This window comes from Hydra viridissima, unplaced genomic scaffold (genome assembly GCF_058129835.1).
Source record: "Hydra viridissima isolate aposymbiotic clone 2 unplaced genomic scaffold, HvirCarnegie_v1 scaffold_6, whole genome shotgun sequence".
NCBI classification, from domain to species: domain Eukaryota; kingdom Metazoa; phylum Cnidaria; class Hydrozoa; order Anthoathecata; family Hydridae; genus Hydra; species Hydra viridissima.
The window spans coordinates 18,458,972-18,476,151 of record NW_028324305.1 but is presented as its reverse complement, the minus strand read 5'-3'; the positions used below and the strand labels follow the sequence as shown (position 1 = coordinate 18,476,151).

The 17,180-nt window shown below is 32.5% G+C and overlaps 2 protein-coding genes across 5 annotated transcripts; both read left to right on the top strand.

Moving 5' to 3' along the window:
* The first annotated feature begins 148 nt into the window (after positions 1 to 148).
* Positions 149 to 9,428, top strand: LOC145190695 (uncharacterized). 4 transcript variants are annotated; one of them, XM_090090195.1, is made up of 4 exons: positions 155 to 360; positions 733 to 795; positions 1,061 to 1,108; positions 3,179 to 4,223. In XM_090090195.1, the coding sequence occupies exons 1-4, from the start codon at positions 294 to 296 to the stop codon at positions 3,856 to 3,858; spliced, it is 858 nt and encodes a 285-aa protein (XP_089946321.1). In that variant the 5' UTR covers positions 155 to 293; the 3' UTR covers positions 3,859 to 4,223. The 4 variants fall into 4 exon arrangements, with proteins under 4 accessions (XP_079923709.2, XP_089946322.1, XP_089946321.1 ...); XM_080067580.2 differs by lacking the exon at positions 3,179 to 4,223 and adding an exon at positions 8,660 to 9,428 and having other exon boundaries at positions 169 to 360; XM_080067583.2 differs by lacking the exons at positions 733 to 795; positions 3,179 to 4,223 and adding an exon at positions 8,660 to 9,428 and having other exon boundaries at positions 149 to 360.
* LOC149887361 (uncharacterized) lies at positions 1,115 to 2,557 on the top strand. Its single transcript, XM_090090197.1, has one exon. It carries the CDS (start codon positions 1,189 to 1,191, stop codon positions 1,837 to 1,839), a length of 651 nt encoding a protein of 216 aa, XP_089946323.1. The 5' UTR covers positions 1,115 to 1,188; the 3' UTR covers positions 1,840 to 2,557.
* Positions 9,429 to 17,180: the final 7,752 nt, after the last annotated feature.

The following is a 17,180-nucleotide window of genomic DNA, read 5'->3' as shown; positions in this document are numbered from 1 at the left end:
GAACACTTTCAGCTTGCTTTTCATTTTTTTTAAAGCTCCGTTAAACTGCAAATGTTCATTGTAAGCTCTTTCGTGCAATGATGCGTAACGCTGTTTATTATCAAGCTCAGTGATACATATGAACTTCAATTGAAACGTTGATGCCCCATTGGGCACCGTTAAATAAAAATCACACATGCAAAAAAATTACATTTGCAAAATCGAAAAGAGATTTTTTTATTTACTATAGGAAAGGAAGGCTTATTTACTGTCAGTTACACTTTTGTCTATAAAGAAACTGATAGAGCTCGGGAATGGGGTTTAAAAGCGTAGCCGTAGTGATTTCCCTATTAATGCTGGTCAATGTGCACTCCAGAAAAAGTAAGTTCATTTTGTAGGGTGCTTGCTTCAGGCAGCTAAAACCTGATGCATTAAAACAGTGGTATTCTCAAACCTCAGAACGAAGTTTGGGATGAAAAAACTTTGTAAACTCTTTCCATCTTTTAACCTACCTCATCCTTATTGTAAATTACAATACTTAATTACGCAATTTAAAATACTGCCCAAGACTTTACAGCAATTCACTGAGTCGTGCCTATGAAAAAAATATGCATTTTCTTTTTTGATATGTGAAAAATTCAAATATTAATGATACACGAAATAATAACTGGACAAACCCACTAATGATATGCACATTTCACGTCATCTGCAACAAAGAAAATTCTAAATGTTTTTTATGCGTGCGTTTTTTAGTTAGGGAGGCTTATCTTTACCATGGTAAGATAGTGCACCAAACGAAAGAGGTTAAAGAAGATGGTAAGAGTTACATAGACTTTCACACCAAAAAATGTTTATCTGCTAAAAATTTAAATTTATTTAATTAATAATCAAACATTTATCTTCGAAAGGATAAAATGCAATAAATAAGAATTTTTCAAGGTGTTTTGATAAACCTGCGAACATCTTTTGAATAAAAAAATATACCAATCTTTTATATACAAACTTTGGGCTTTAGTGCTATTTTGTTGCGTGAACTACTTTCCTGCGTGAATACTTATAGATATAATTTAAATTATTTTAGTCGAAAGACGCAGTGCTCCAGGAGACAAAAAGAATGAAGCTGCTGCTGGTAAGAAAAGATATTTCTGTGGAGGAAGTTGCGCACCAAGTTGCGCCCCTGCTTGTAGTAGCGCTTGTTGTGCAGCGTCTATGATTATGCCCCCAATGACATCATCTATGTGTGGGGCAGCTGGTTGCAACTTTGGTTATTCAGGCGCTTACCCTGCGTCATATCCACCTATGTTAATGAGTGTTCCAAGCATGGTTAGTCCAATAGGTCCAATGGGAATGCCTGGTCCACCTGGTATGGCAGGAATGCAAGGTCCTATGGGACCAATGGGTCCCCCAGGTCCTCCTGGTTTACCAGGTATACCAGCTCCCCCACCACCTCCATGTCCTCCTATTTGTATTCATTGGTGGACAATTATTAGTCAACCAAGACCACAACAATTAGCATTAGCTTGTCCATCACAATGTCAAGCAACTAATTGCTGCACTCCACCTCCAGCACCACCCCCACCCCCACCTGTAATGCCTTTAATGCCAATTATGCCGCAAATGATACCAATTTGTAGACCACAATGTGCCCCCATGTGCTGCTTGCCCCAAGGAATGGCTTTTCCAATGATGTTTATGCCACCGCCTCCACCACCTCCCCCAGCAATACCAATGTCCCTTACTATGCCAATTTGTCAACCCTCATGCGCTCCTCAAGGGTGCTGCACCCCAATTATGCCAGCGATTCCACCTCTTTCATGTCAACCTGCGTGCGCACCAGCTTGTTGTTTGGGAAAGAAGTAATTCGCGCTGACTGACAAAAGATGACGGATACAAGTTGTACAGTGAAGTAAAATTCTGTTAAAAGAAAAAGCAATATGATGACGACATGACAATTACGGCACAATGACTTCGAACTACAAAAGAACAAACTTCAATGACAGTGACATATCTCCATCGGTAATCTAAAAGTTTCCGATCGACCGGTTTAGCGAGTTTAGAAAAATTAACTCACCTTTTTAAATTCAGAGACTTAAATAGACATTAACAGCGTTATTTAAACCACTGTGGTACTGGCAAATATATACATCAGATAAGGTACTGGTAACGAACAAGACTGACCTTCTCTCCCTCAGCGCAATAAACGCTGCACAGCATCTGCCGTAACTTTTTGAATACGAATGTTTCAAACCTGTTTCTGAAATTTAGGACATTTGTTGCTTATGGGATTCTTAGTTATCCTAAATATATCAATTTATATTAATTATGATAATATATTGCACATAACTATTCTGCATATACGACATATTAAGCTTACTATATATATAAGTAATTAGTAAATATGTGTATATGTGTGTCTCATTTGCCTGAGCTATAAAGATACTACAATAACAATGTAAATTTGTTTATACAATTCATTCATTCATTTAATATAGCTATATCCATTCAATGCAGTCTCTTGTAAAACATTTTATTATTACACAAAAAAAAAAAAAAAAATAGAAGATTATTTTTAGAAAAATATTTTGATATATTTTTGACGGATCCCTTACAATAAAGAAAATGTCATACTTCATTTTCCGCGTGAAATTGAAATTTTAAATTTCAATTTAAAATAAATGTTTCTTTTATCACTTTTTATAATTTTTAGTTTTCGAAGAAACAAAAGATTTCTTTAAAAAAAAAAGTTTGGAATAAAAAAGTTGAGAGAAAAAATTTTAACAACAAAAAGCCACCTGCAAAATGGCAAAAGGCCATGACAGGTCTCTCTAGTTGCAAAAACTCCAGCGACTTTTTCATTAAATGCAAACTTTAAGGGGATAAAAAGTTTCAAATGCTTTTTTACTTTGTTTTTTTAATTTTCTTCCTTGGTAACCAAACAAAGGAGTTTAAAAAAGCTCCACCATTTCTGTACTATTTATTGGAGTATTGTTTATTAGCATCAATACAATAAATGATATAAGCAAATACACTTAAACAACGCCTATGTTCTCTTATGCACAAATAATCATACATGTCTATGCTATGTTACTCTCAAGAGATCATGCATATATAGTTAGCACCAAAAAATCCAATGCACAACTCCTTCGCTCGTTCATCATTTTATTTGAAAATGTGTTGAACTTCAAGAATTATTATCTAGGTTCTAAAAGATGTATTTGTGCGTCACCACCATGTGGCATGTGTTCTGCTCAAAGTCCTCCTGTTCCTCCACCACCACCTCCTCCTCCGATTGTCTTACCTCCTACAGTTATACAAATACCGTTCCCACCCCCTTATGCACCTTGTGGACCATCTCCTCCTCTCCCACCAGTCCCATGTAGCGCTCCAGCTCCAGCTCCAGTACCTGCACCTGCACCTTGCTTTAGTATGGGTTCTTCTCCATCATTCCCATGCATGGCGAGTAATGGTATGTTTTCTCCAAGTGGAATGTCAGCATTAACTGGGCCTCCTGGTCCAATGGGAATGCCAGGTACACCAGGAATGCAAGGAGTGCCAGGTCCAGCTGGTCCAATGGGTCCTATGGGACCGATGGGGCCACCTGGTATGCCTGCACCGCCAGAGCCACCATGTGCCCCTATATGCTTGCATTTCCAAGCCATTATAACAAAAATGCCACGACCAAATCCAGCATCAGGCCAACCTGCACAACCAATTCAAGGGTGCCCAACTCAGTGTGCTCAGAGCAATTGTTGCGGACCTGCTCAACCTCCGCCACCACCACCACCACCAATGCCGTGCGGATTACCCCCATCTCCACCGTGCTTTCCTTTTGCTCCTGCAGCTTGTAACCCGTCATGTGCTCCGGCTTGTTGTGGTTAATTTTTCAAAAATGTTCTTTCACATAACTCTTGCAATTACAAAAAAAAACTTTTGGCGGGAAAATATTTATTGCATGTGAAAGAAAAAGATTATTTAACAACATTTTTCACAGTTGCGGTAGTCATGCCGTTTAAAAAGGTTTACAGTAAAATCAATAAATTAAATATTAGCAGACGCAATAAGAAATAAAAAAGTTCATCTGGTATTGTATGCATAACCTGTTATGATGAGATGCATATGCGTATTCTTTCAAAATGACAACCTACAAAAAAAATCATTTAAGAATAATGCTTCAATAAATATTAACAAATTTACTTAATATCAAAACTTTTTGAAAATTATTTTAAAGTTTACTAATTATTTCATGACTGTTTCTTTTTTAACGATCTTTAGATGGGTTTTTCTGATAAAATTCAGAAAATTTCTTAATGCGATTAGTAGAAACCATTCCTTTTTAAATGACATTCCTCAATAACATCAAACTTCAGTTCAGTTTCCTAGTTTTAAAAAAGTTTTAAAAAGAAGCATAGTCAGATCTATAGAATTTAGGAACTTTTTAACACATCTTTTGTAAAGATAACCCTAACTGATGTAAAGATAACCCTAACTGATAAAACATTTGCTCTATAAATTAAGAAATTTTTGACACTCACTAAAGATGACATTAAAAATTAGTTTATCAAAACTTTGTCAATACCAATATCTAGTGAAAAAATCTTGAGTTTATCATCTTTTTTTAAGATGCAAAATGTGTTTCTTTACAAGTTGCGTAGAAACTCATCAGAAATCGTGATGCGTCTTAGATGTGCTTACGTGAATTGAAGAGCAGCAGGTTCAATCACCGCTCTCTGATTTATTTTTTTTAATTGAATGATTTGAATGAAGATTTTTTAGAAAAAACCTCTCTAAATGTGTTAAAAAGGATCAATAAAAAGCTTTCAAGCTGATTTCCGCGGAAATAAAACCTTCAGATGTTGCAAATGTTTTAAGCTACAGTTTAGCACCTGTTTACAGACTAAAAAATGTAGACCTCAAAAGCACTCTGGGGTATGCTTACAATTTGCTATAACTCATAAGATACATGAGAAAAATGATCATGGAAGCTGGAGTAAGTAAGGGTAAGATCAGGAAAATCATCCAAGATAACCTTAAAGCAAATTCAAGGGCAAGAACAAGACTTTACCTGGTTACAGACACTATAAAAGCTTCAAAACTATAAAAATCAAAAAGGTCATTCTCATAGTCACTCTACATTTTCAAAGACAGAAGAAAGCGAAAGACAGAAGAAGGCGATCTTATTTTTGGATGAGAAGCAATTCAACCTTGATAATGTTCATAACAATCGAAATAAACGTTATATACACCTTAAAAAGGCTGAATATATTCCAAAAAACATCAGACATGCTTTTCAAACGAAACACGCTGCAGGGTTTATTGTTTTTAGCTTTTGATTCAGAAAAAAAGATGTCTTTAGTGTTTTTTTCTAGTGGCTCAAAAATTACAGCTGATGACTACCAAGGTATAGTTAAAAAGTAGGTTTTGTCCTTGGTAAGTCCAACATAAGTCTAGATGCAAAGGTTATGAATCAGTAGGACAAGACTCCTGCCCATAATAAAAAAAATTTCAAAAATTGCTATAACCTAATATGCCTGAGTTCTAGTCAAAGAAAAAGTGGCCTCCGAGCAAACCTAACCTGAATCTATTAGACCAAGCCATAGGGGGCAAAATTGAATCCAAGGTTTGTACTCTTTCGTCAAAATTTGAAACCTCTGTAAGTTACTATAAAGGAGCATTGGTCAAAAATGAAAGAATCCTCATCAAGAAAGTTGCTAAAGGTTCAGAACTTGCCTTGAAGTAATCATTGCCTGGTTAAAGTATAAATAAAGATATTTTATTCATTCCATTTTCCATTTTTATTATGTTTTAAAGGCAGTACACTTGATTTTATAAAAGCCAAACGTTTTAGAAGCAGTAGACTTGATTTTATAAAAGCCAAACGTTTTTCTTAAGAGTTTCTACGAACCCTGTACAAGAATCTCATTTTAGTTTAAAAAGGTTAGTAGAAAACTTATTTTATTTGATTTGTGTAAAAATAAAATCCGTTACTTTTGATGGACCAGTTTAAAAACTCACTGCTGATTGAACTCAATTAAAACTCACTGTTGATTAAAATAATGTTGATTAAACTCACTGTTGATTGAACTCAATTACTGAGATGTAGAAAAGTTCATGGAGACCTTTTGTGGGTTATGAGGGCATTGTGAAATACCTCATGAGGGAATACAAAAGCTAAAAATGACAAACATCTTATAGTACAATTGTATTAGTTAGATTCTCATAAACTGTCATAAGTTTTTTAGGTGCATTGTCATGTATTGTCAACTTTAGAATTGTTTGTCATTGAAAAATTTAGATCTTACGTCAGTTTATTGAAAAATTTGTCTTTTTTTGCATTTTTATGAAAAAATAACAAACAGCATTTAATTTTACACCAAATCTCTAAAGCTTTTAAAATTTCAAAAATTTTACAGCCATTAATTTCCTTTTACTTGTTCAGGTTTGTGAAACAAACCGATGACATCAGTGGCTGTTCAGTGTTCAGAAGAGTTAATAGTGGCCCTCATTTTCTTTATCACACTTTTTAACAGTAAATATACTCAGAAAAATTTTTTTTTGTATCACTAGTGTCTGAGATTTTCTAAACAAAAATCTAAATGAGAATACAAATAAAATGCAATTTAGAGAAATTGAAAACAAATCATACACTGAGAACATTTCTTTCACAAATTTCTTGTCATTTTTATGTTTGCCTTCATATTTTGCAATAACGTTTTTCAATCCGTTTAAAAGCTTTTTTTCTCATCTCATAAGTTCTCAAATATGAGGCCAACAAAAGGTCCTTCTTTTATTTTTGCTTTTTTGAAATGTTGAAAAGTCTGGCAAAGATATTGTAAAACTACTCGATCTTAGTTTATGGCTTTTATAAAATATGGAAGAGAACTAATATGGAAGATATGGAAGAGAACTAATAAGTCACCTTTTAGATCAACCAATAGCTGATGAGATATAATTCGAAAAGAGTCGGACGATATTTAACTAGGAGAAGAGAAGCAACCCCAGAAAAAGTATAAAAGTATACCGATGGTGCATATCCAGTGTATACCGATGGTGCATATCCAGTGGTGCAACCACTTTTAGTTTCTCATATCCTTTTAGTCTATTTCTTTAGTTTCCTTTAAGATGAAATTTAAGTGTTCTTCATATGTTCTTCATATGAACTCGTGATCTCTTATGGATATGATAAATGAACTTATTTGATGAACGAAATGGGGTTTCTTTTGTTTGAGGCAGTTTATACTCTCGTTTTTTGATGCATATCCATTTGGTTTAATTTTTAATATTCGTCTTAGTCCAATGTTTTTTGAGCCATAAGAATAATTAACATCTCAGGATTATCAACATTTTTAATACGATGGATTTCACTATGGAACACAGGACTTACAATAGAGAAAATGTTTGATCAACTTTGTTTTTTGAAGAAAATTTTAATATTAGATTTACAAAAGTCCACTACCCTTGGGTTGACTGCAAATCGTTGGTATCTATTGGTACAATGGAGCCGTTGGTACCTATTGAATAGAAGTTCAACTTCCATTTAACCATTTTCTAAAGTTGATAATGCAACGAATTCAGCATAAATTTGACACGCAAATTTTATCCTGGTCATCAGCTTTGCTTCCGAAAGGTTTAAACGTTTCATTTTATAAGTCATGTAAATTCCCTTACATAAATTAACATAAATCATCGACTACAAATTTGATAGAAACAATCCATGGAGTTAGTTCGGCACTTTCAAGACATATCCATTTTAATTTTGATAAACCAAATTTGTAAAATCTAAAAAATAAAAACAAATTTCAGCGCTTCACGGCTTTAGAATTACATTTTAAAAACACGTATTTTAAAATTTTTAAAAAAATTTTTTAAAATATAAGCTACTTTGAATTATTATATTAAATCATAACATTATATTATTAGATTGTTATTATATTAAAAACTTGATTTTATGTAAAAAATTTTTAAAACTTTACATAAAAACTGCTTTTAGAAAAGAATCAAAAGCATTCTTCCGATGAAAAAAATGGGACATAAAAACCTAAAATTCTCAGGTCGGGGCTTTAATCAAATATTACATTTTGGCAGAAAGCTATTTACCAAAACGATTAGCATATCATACTTTGACCAATCCACTTTTTTTAGTGGTAGAAAATCATAGCTCCGTATTTTGAATTAGCATAAAAAAATATATAAGAAGGCAACAACAGGAGTTGAAACGACAAAATCAACATATAACATATAACATGAAACAACATATAACATACAACATATTAATCATGAAAACTTTTTCTTAAATACAACAACAACAAGAAACAGTTTTATATTTTTTTGTTAATTTGTAGTTTTAACTAAAATTCTAAAACTAAAAAATTATACGAGGGATTCGTATCTTAAAACTTGTTAAGCTTTTTTAATTTTAACTTTTTTTTATTTTATGAACATTAATTCTTAAAAACTGATACAAAACCGATTAAATAACTCTCTAAGTTAAATCTAATTTGATAAAAGTTATTGCTGTAGCTAATTAAACATCCAACACAATAACTCTCTCTCACACACACGCACGCACGCGCACACACATATTAAATTTAAGCTAAATAAGAAAACAAAAATTTTAAACTGCTGTTTTTATCTTAAAATTTGTAACGGTTTTTGTATAATTAAAATTATGTTATCATTTCAGGTAAACGTCAAATGTGCAGTTACGCTTGTCCACCACCTCCGATGCCATGCTTACCACCCCCAGGTTGCGCACCTCCACCACCTCCACAAATGCCATGCGGTGGGTATGCTCAAATGCCTTGCGCACCACCTCCACCTCCTCCTCAAATGATGCCGATTCCAATGGCTATGCCACAAGGATGTGGACCACAAATGTGTGGACAGCAAATGCCACAAGGATGTGCCCCTCAGATGTGTGGGCCACAAATGTCTCAAGGATGTGGTGGGCAACAAATGTGCGGCCAACAAATGCCGCAAGGATGTGGTCAACAGATGAGTGGATGCGGTGGTGGTATGCAAGGTATGCAAGGTATGCAAGCTATGCCAAGTATGCAGGTAGCCTATATACCAGGGCCACAAGGACCAATGGGTCCAGCAGGTATGCCTGGTTCGCCAGGTTTACCAGGCCCAATGGGACCATGTGGGCCACAAGGTCCATGTGGGCCACCAGGAATGCCTGCTCCAGCCTCGAGACCTTGCAGTCCAATCTGTCTTCATTGGATGGCAATCATAAGCCAAGCTCCTTCAGCCCCAGCGCAACCTGTATCATGTCCACAGCAGTGTCAACAATCACAATGTTGCTATCCGCCTATGCAAGCACAACCACAGCCTCAGCAAGCCTGCATGGCATCCTGCGCACCACAGTGCTGCGGAAGATAAATTATTCTTAACAAAGAACAAGAATAACATTTTGTAATAATTTTTTTAAACTAAACCATTTTACAATTGAATTGGATCCAATTCTTATCATCTATTTAAAAAAGATACTAAATTATATATATATATATATATATATATATATATATATATATATATATATATATATATATATATATATATATATATATATATATATATATATATATATATATATATATATATATATACATATATATATAATATATTAAATAATAAATAAAAGTATAATAAATAATAATACAGCAATCAATCAGAAAAATTGATCGATGTTGCTAGTTAAGTTATTTCTAAACTTTCTTGAGAAATTTTAAATTAAAGACAAAAATTGACGCTCTGATAGGCAAACTGAACTTCCCACTGATAGGCAAAAGAAATCGTAGTTTGAAATCAGTTTGTACTTCTAACGGCAAATAGATTTTTGAGTTTAATACACTTAATTACGTTTCGGCTCATAATCTACGTGAATTCGCTCATAATCTACGTGAATTCGGCTCATAATCCACATGAATTGCTAAAAAGTGTCAACAAATTTCCATTAAATTAAAACATTTTACATTTTTTACGTTTCAAGTTAAAAACTATATTTATATACTGGGAGTCTTAAGAATAGTAATATGCATGATTTTTAAAGGTTAAAGTTGGTAAGGCATAGGAATTCCTTTTAAAATATTTTTGATATATAAATTTAAATATATAAAAACAATTTAATCACTCTGTCTGTGAATTTGGCGATTTATTTATTTACATTCAGGCATTAGGTAGTTAATTGAAAAAATTATATAACTCCTCCAAACATCAGTTGAAATATAGACAATAATAATAATAATAATAATAATAATAATAATAATAATAGTAATAATAATAATAATAATAATAATAATAATAATAATAGTAATAATAATAATAATAATAATAATAATAATAATAATAATAGTAATAATAATAATAATAATAATAATAATAATAATAATAATAATAATAATAATAATAATAATAATAATAATAATAATAATAATAATAATAATAATAATAATAATAATAATAATAATAATAATAATAATAATAATAATAATAATAATAATAATAATAATAATAATAATAATAATAATAATAATAATAATAATAATAATAATAATAATAATAATAATAATAATAATAATAATAATAATAATAATAATAATAATAATAATAATAATAATAATAATAATAATAATAATAATAATAATAATAATGATAATAATAGTAATAATAATAAATGTTTAAAAATGCTTAAAAGTCCTATGCAAGCCCATAGATTTACCAGAGCCAAATCGGTGACGGGCCAAAAACAGTAAATCGCTATTATTATAACGTTCCTCTTCATCAGTTTTATATATTGCATGTACATATCACTCAAATGTAAAAGAAAAGTTTGAGATTTCTAATTTATTTTAATTAAGTTATTAAAGCCTGCCATTTAAATGTTCCTTATTAATGGAGTAGAGAAAATACCATTAAGTTAAACCACTCTTTTCGATTTGTAAATTTAAACCAAAATGAATATAAATTGTCGTGGTCTGACCTAACAAAGTCTTATGCTTTAAGAAAATCCTAATTTAAGAAATGACAAATTTCGTACATATAAAAGAAACATTTGCGGGAAATAGCTTTGTTGTTTTAACTAGATATCTAGTTAGATAAAATAGCTCAATTTTTTTTCTCTAAATGTTTATTTTATGTATACGAAATTTGTCATTTCTTAAATTAGGACTTTCTTAAAGTATATTCCAAGTAGCAGCGCTCGTATGGGCCTGTGCCGGCTATGCCAGTTCTGGAAATCCATTTACGGAACATTAAAGTTCCATGAATGGCATGCCGGAGCCGATATGAACGATTGTTGTACCGTAAAAGATTCACCAGAGCTGGTTTGCCAGATAGCAACTGTTATGTAGTCCTTTTGCGGCATCCGAGTCCTGGATATCCAATAACGGGCCGATATATATACACAGATGGCACGCCAGAGCCGGTTAGCCGCAACTGGACCACTGCTCAAAACATAACTGAATAGCGTATATGGCAATTTTTTTGAAGCCTGTTTTGGACTCTCAAGATGCCGACGGAATAAACGAACCCTTAAATGAAAATTATAAAGTCGATTGTAATGAAGTTTTATATCTTGAGTTCAAATATTGATAAATACATGTTTCAAATAAAAATCTGTTTTTTTGTTTAACATAACATTTTTTTCGCAAAATATTTCCAGCTCTGATGAATCTTTTACGGTACAACAATGGTTCATATCGGCTCCGGCATGCCATTCATGGAACTTTAATGTTCCGTAAATGGATCGCCAGAACTGGCGTAGCCGGTACTGGCCCATACGAGCGTTGCTACTTGAGATGATATTGGTTTATCATAAAATTCTGTATAAATGATTTATGCAACAGTTTTGCAACTCAAGCTATTTTTTTAAAGAATCTCTTCTGAATGCACACTTTTAGGTGTTCAAATCAATCTACAATTCGAAATCCCTGCCTTAATTGCTTGTGTAGAGTTGATGGCATTGTGTATTTTCCAATTTTGTTAATGATAATTATTAAATTTAGTTAGTTAATTAAACAATAGGTCTTGTAAGTAAAAGCGGATACCGCTTTTACTTATTAAAAGTGAAATATGTATCGGTACACACAACGCTCATTGTTTCTCAATCAAAAGTAATACATTAGAGAATACAGACGTAAAACCTGTGAGGAGAATTCCGGTATATACCGAGTTTTAAACTAACTACAATACCGGTTAAAATTTTTATAACAGCATTATATCGTAATCATTCCGATGATACTTTTTATCCGATATCATGTCAGTATGATAACGATATGGAAATAAAGCGATTCGCAGACCCTTAGTTCATTTATAAATTAATTTTGAATGTTCATTATTTGCTGAACATCAACGACATCCAAATTGAATCTAGGACGTCTATTTAGAACATCCAGTGGACGTCCAGCAGACGTCCGAATGAAACACCTTTCGTCCGTCCATATTAGAGGTCCACGGACGTCCTTTTTAGACACTTTTAGGACAAATTGCGACGTCTTAAAGATATATTTAAAAGTTTAAATACGCATTGGATAATGAAAGTGCTGTAATAATAATAATGTTAATAAAAAAGAACTTTTATATTATTTAATTTGTTCATTTTGCAATTTAGGCATTGCTCGTTAAAACAAGTCGCCTACGAGTGTCTCGATATTGCCTGCGTCAAAACCATCTTTTTCTGAAACAAGCGCTTCTAAAACAAGCAAAATATAGAACTATTTTTTATTTAAATATTTATATCTAATTAAATACATACTTAAATTTTATTATGGCTTTTTGTTCTTCAAAGCAACACTCATTGAAACCTTACAACCTTAAGTTGGTATGTAAATTAATTTTTTTTTTAAACATTTGTATAACGTTGTCGCTACAAATTTCCGTTTTCCCTTTATTCCATCTTTACTAAAACAGCTTTGCAATGGTTGTCTAACACATTTTTAACTATTCTACATTTCGTTGAACCACCAACACTTTTAATCAGTGTAATCTAGAGAAAATAAAAAAGTTTAATTAAAAAAAAGTTCAGTGCAAACGAATCTATAGTTGAGGAAAGACAATAGCAGTCTACATCAGTGTAGGGATGCTTTTAAATCAATGTAACAAACTTTTTTTTTATTGGGTTGGGGAATATATTCGTAGCGTTTTTATATTTTATTTTATTTTACAACGAATTGTTTCTGTTTGACAAAGTGTAAATATTCATTCGATAGAGCTCTTTCTGCTCTACAAAACTTTCCTAATCATCTTTTGGAATAATTTAATTTTTTGTTACTTTTAAGGCTTAAAAATGGAATATCCAGGAGGTAAAAAACAACATTTTCGACACCTACTTTTCTTCGCTTTTCATCGAGGCCAAAAGGCTGCTGAAGCAACCCGGGACATTTGCAACGTATACAGAGACGGTGTCATAGGTGAGTCCACTACACGAAAATGGTTTGCAAAGTTTAAAAATAGCGACGACACACCTTGCAGCGGGAGACCTTCTGACTTCGACGAAGAGCGTCTCAAAGCACTTTTAAAGGAGGACGTTCACCAAACAAGTCATGAATTGGCCGAAAAAATGAACTGTGTTCATAAAACGATTCTCAACCATCTTCATTCAATGGGATTTGCTGAAAAATTGGGAGCCTGGGTACCTCACGAGTTGAGCGAAATAAACAAAGAAAATCGCCTTCAAATTGCTTCTCAACATCTCGCCCGCCATCGAGCAACACGTGGTCATAAACAGCGCTTTTTGTATCGAATCGTCACGGGAGATGAGAAATGGTGTCTATACATTAATATGAAGCAAAGGAAGGAATGGGTGGCACCAGGAGATACGCCAAAGCCCAGAGTCAAGCGTGACCTTCATCCAAAGAAGATAATGATATGTGTTTGGTGGGACTGGGAGGGCATGGTGCACTGGGAAATGCTCGATAGGAATGTCACGATCACCAAGGAGCTCTACATAGCCCAGCTACGCCGCGTAAATGAAGCTATTCAACTGAAAAGACCTCATTGACAAGGCCTAACCATACTCCTTCACGACAACGCTAGACCCCATGTTGCACAAGTCGTCAAAGCCACACTCCAAGAGGAATGGGAGGTCCTTCAGCATCCGCCGTATTCTCCGGATCTTGCACCCACAGATTACCATCTTTTCCGATCTCTGTCGAACCATATGAGGGGCGTTACCTTCGATAATGAAGAGGACCTTAAAAACTGGGTCAATAACTTCTTCGGTACTAGACCGGGCGATTTTTGGCGGAAAGGCATCGACAAATTGGTCGAGAGGTGGGAGGAGGTCGTAAACAGCGATGGCGAATACATAATCGATTAATTTATTATTATAAGTAAAGATTTCCCTTAAATAAAAGTCTTTGATAAAAACGCTACGAATTTATTCCCCAACCCAATAGTTTTGAGCTGTGTTTATAGCGATAGCGTTTTAAATTTTATTGATTTAGGTTACTTTTCAAATAGGTTTTCTACAATAATAAAAAAAAAATAACACTTACAAAACTATATTCCCAAACCTCACAGTTCAAATAAGTTTTCTACATTAAAAAAAAAATAACACTGACAAAACTTTTCCTTAATTTGATCAAACTGACGTATCAGTTCCATATTATAAAGCATATTGGAATTCTGAGATTTTCTGAGAAAACAAAAACTGAGATTTTAACTAAACATTTTTATGTATTCATTTGTCAAAAATGACTAAACATATAGCTTTTTAAATAAGTTTTTTATTCTAAATTCTAAAACTAAAGTTAAAACAAACAACTGAAATGTTTATATTATTATTAATGTAATACAAAATAATGAATAAGAAGCAATTTTCATAAACTATCTGTAATGTAATATTGATAAAATATTTACAAGAAAATACAAAGATATAATATAAAAAATATATAATACAAATATAAATACAAAAATACTCTGGCTTATTTTTCATTTCTTTAAAAGAAACTCCACCATCACCTAAATTTGAATGTTTAATTTTTTAATTTACCAGTTTTAAAACGATCTAAAGTTGAAAATTCAATGCCGACACTTTTTTAAACCAAATCAGGCGGAAAATCAAGCTACACAGTGGGAGTTTGTGCGGCTTTCAATTTTTCTAATTCTAAAAAAGTAATAAAGTTGATATAAATACTAAGAGAGCAGTAGTTTATCTGGAGTATTTTTAAATAAATGTTCTTCATCATCTGTATTTGAATATTTATCACTCAGCTTATAAGAAAATCCATCGCTCATAAGTTCATTGGAATGAAAAATGAAGTCTAGCTCTGGACTAGGTGCATGATTTTTTTTCATACAGAAAAAATATTCATACTCTATAATTTTTTTTTTATCATGAAAATTGATTATATAAATAATAATAATAAAATGAACCTTGATATTCGGACTCACTTCTGTTTGAAATTGAAGCATCTGGTTGCATATCTCTAATGTCCCAGCTTCCAAAATAAATTCAATAAACTCAAATTCTTTCCATTCTGGCTCCAGAACAGCCCCCTCACAGAACACAGCCCCCTCACAGAACACAGCCCCCTCACAGAACACAGCCCCCTCACAGAACACAGCCCCCTCACAGAACACAGCCCCCTCAGAAATATATGCTCCAAGAGTTTTGTAACTTTTGGGTGGAAAATAAAAAATACATTTGGCTAAATTAACCCAACCAAATGGAATCACTGTCTTGGTTGTTAGCATTTCTTCTTCTTGCTGGTGTTTTTTTTTAATTTTCAATTTACATCCCAAAAGCAGTGTGCACTAAAACGTTCTGATTTGTTAGACCACTACAGGTTTTTCATCAGAATTTTTTTATGAACGTTTTTCATTAAACGATTGTGGCGATTTAATTTTTGTAATAGCGTTTAGTCGTTATCGCGCATTGTTAAGTCAACAATAAATATAATTTTGGAAAAACGTTGTTTTTTGCGATGGAGAATCTAGTTCAAAAATGTTGTCTTTCAGATTCTTGATTTTTTATCTTCTAATGAAATTCCTTTTTTTATAGTAACAATAAAAAGGGGAAAAAATGAAGGAAAAAAAACAAGGGAAAGAAAAAGAGGTTTGAGTTTCTATTTATTTGAATACCCAGTTTTCGACCTCAAGTGATCTGTCATAGCTTTGTAGACTGACTGGTCATTCTCAAAGACACAATGTTTTGACAGTAAACTGAGATTTGCGAATATATAAATGATGAATCTGTCGAGGAGGCACTTCGTTATCTAATGTATACCTACTTTTACACATTTAGAATAAATATGTAGGCTTGGTTCTTAAAGAAAACAGTTTTATGTCAATTTTAAACTTTCGCAAAGCGCGTTAGAGAATCGCAAATGGTTTGTTAACACAAAAAAAGATTTTTTTCTTTCGCAGTCAGTTAATTTGTTGCAACTATGTTGGTGTTTACTGCTTCAAATTACTCAAGCAAATCACACATCACGGAAGTTTAACATTTGGTGTGGAATAAATAGTTAAAAAAGCAATTACAAACTTATTCGCTAAAGATTTCTCTTTCTTAAAGAATTTTTATTCCTCTTTATTTCAACTAGTCTTCAAAAGGATTCTTTTTTATTAACATTCTGTCAGTTTTAACAATACCACCAGTTTTGTTACCAAAAAATAACAGCATACCACGACCTTATGTCCACCATGTTTTATAATTGGCATCACACAGTTTTATCATCCGTTCACCAAGTATTATTGTAAATTCAATCCCGTTAGAAGATAAATAGAGAATTTCAACTTTTCTGCCATTATGATTATTTTACTTGATACGAAGTAAATGCTGCTAGTCTTCTTCCTACAGAAAGTTCGCGCTTTTGCCATTTAGTATTTAAAAGTATTATAGTTTAATAAAAATAGCAAAAAGTGAAATTAATTTGGAACTTCATTGCAGCAAAACTATACCATAAAAAACCCTTTCGAAACGTAATGCGCAGGAATATTTAAATGTGAATGCTTCTTAGCGTTTGTAACTTTTGCACAATAATTAGTCATGATGACTGCGAGGTTTATCACTATTTATTTAAAGAGTGTGTTTAGCTAAAAAACTGTTAACACCTACTTGAGATGATATCCAAATATTGTTAAGCTTATGATATTCTTTTAAGCATCTTTTTACTTAAATCATCTATTGGCTGTAATATCACCGTGGTTTACTAACATTATAAAGATAGAAGAATAAGAAATATAAAGGTTTTTTTAAACAA